General features: G+C 50.0%; 1 protein-coding gene across 1 annotated transcript in view; it reads left to right on the forward strand.

The window, feature by feature from the left end:
* The first annotated feature begins 963 nt into the window (after window positions 1–963).
* LOC103605943 (olfactory receptor 2AT4-like) overlaps window positions 964–1,369 on the forward strand; it is a 1,372-nt gene continuing 966 nt past the window's right edge. The window contains exon 1 of the mRNA XM_008590535.1: window positions 964–1,360. Coding sequence (XP_008588757.1) covers window positions 964–1,360 — 397 coding nt within the window. The remainder of the gene's footprint in view (window positions 1,361–1,369) is intronic.

A 1,369-nucleotide genomic window follows, 5' to 3' on the forward strand; every position in this document is an offset into this window, starting at 1 on the left:
AGGCTTCTTTTTCTTGGGCATCTACAGCTTTTACTTCTCTGGGTCCTTTCTAGCAACAGTGACTCTCAGGACCACTCCTTGTGGCTTCTTCTGAGTTGGGTAAAAGGAGCCAACAGCAGTGTGGGTATTCCCACTGAACAGGAGCACCTCTCGGGCTGCAACAGTGACCAGGACGTGCCAAGTCTCTCCTTTGGCACAATGGTGGGAAGGTCTCCCTGCCACTTGGGCTCCATCAGGAGTGAGTTCTCCAACAGGAGGCATTTGCCCCTCCCATCCCTGGAAACTGAGAGGCCACCACAGAGAGAGAGAGGGGACCCAGAGTACTCAGTAGAGAGAGGCAGGCAGGGCCGCTGTATCTGGATAATGACAGAGGAACCTCTCTCTGGGTAATGGGTAGACTGAGTAGGCATCATATTTTCTAAAACCTTGGAAAAATCAGCCCTTCCTAGTGATACAGAGACAGTGATTTCACTCAGTAGAACTTTAAGCAGGTATAAAAGAAAACACAGGAATGTAGGGATCTGAGAGATCATGCAAGATCTGATGCCCAAAAGGTAGTGTGGGGTGTGGAGCAGACAGCGGGCAGGAGCTCTTTCAATGCATCTATCTCAGTTGTAACTAGGTCATTAACTGTGGGCTTGATTTTTAAATATATGATCCTTCTACCAGAATGTAAGCCCTTAGAAGGAACAGGCTTGAGTGCTTTGTTTCCTTTCTCCCAGCTTTGCACACTGTAGCTACTTCCTAAATACTTGGTAGAAGAAGGAAGGAGTGAAGTTGCAGGTTAAGATGGAAGAACCGACATTGGATGCCACCACCCGTCCTCTCAACTTGGTCGTAAAGGATTTGGATCTTGATAATTGTACAGTGAACTATAGAGATTTCTCATTTATAAACTCCTGGTTCTTCTGGTTTCCAGGTGTGCTGGCTGCCTGTCACTCTGGCATCCGACTCTGTGTCACCATGGATGCCACAGCCTGTAATGGATCAAGAGACTCTCCACCCACCTTCTACCTGGTGGGCATCCCCTCTCTACAGGAGTCCCTCTTCCTCCCAGTCTTCTTCATCTTCCTGTTCTTCTATCTGCTCATCCTGGTGGGCAATGCCCTGATCCTGGTGGCTGTGGTGGCAGAGCCCAGCTTCCACAAGCCCATGTACTTCTTCCTGATTAACCTCTCCACCCTAGACATACTTTTCACCACAACCACCATTCCCAAGATGCTGTCGCTACTCCTACTCGAGGACTGCTTCCTCAGCTTCCCTGCCTGCTTCCTGCAGATGTACCTCTTCCACAGCTTCTCCTGCTCGGAAGCCTTCATCCTGGTGGTCATGGCCTACGACCGCTATGTGGCCATCTGCCGCCCACTGC

The sequence above is a fragment of the Galeopterus variegatus genome, unplaced genomic scaffold (assembly GCF_000696425.1).
Source record: "Galeopterus variegatus unplaced genomic scaffold, G_variegatus-3.0.2 Scaffold6185, whole genome shotgun sequence".
NCBI lineage: Eukaryota > Metazoa > Chordata > Mammalia > Dermoptera > Cynocephalidae > Galeopterus > Galeopterus variegatus.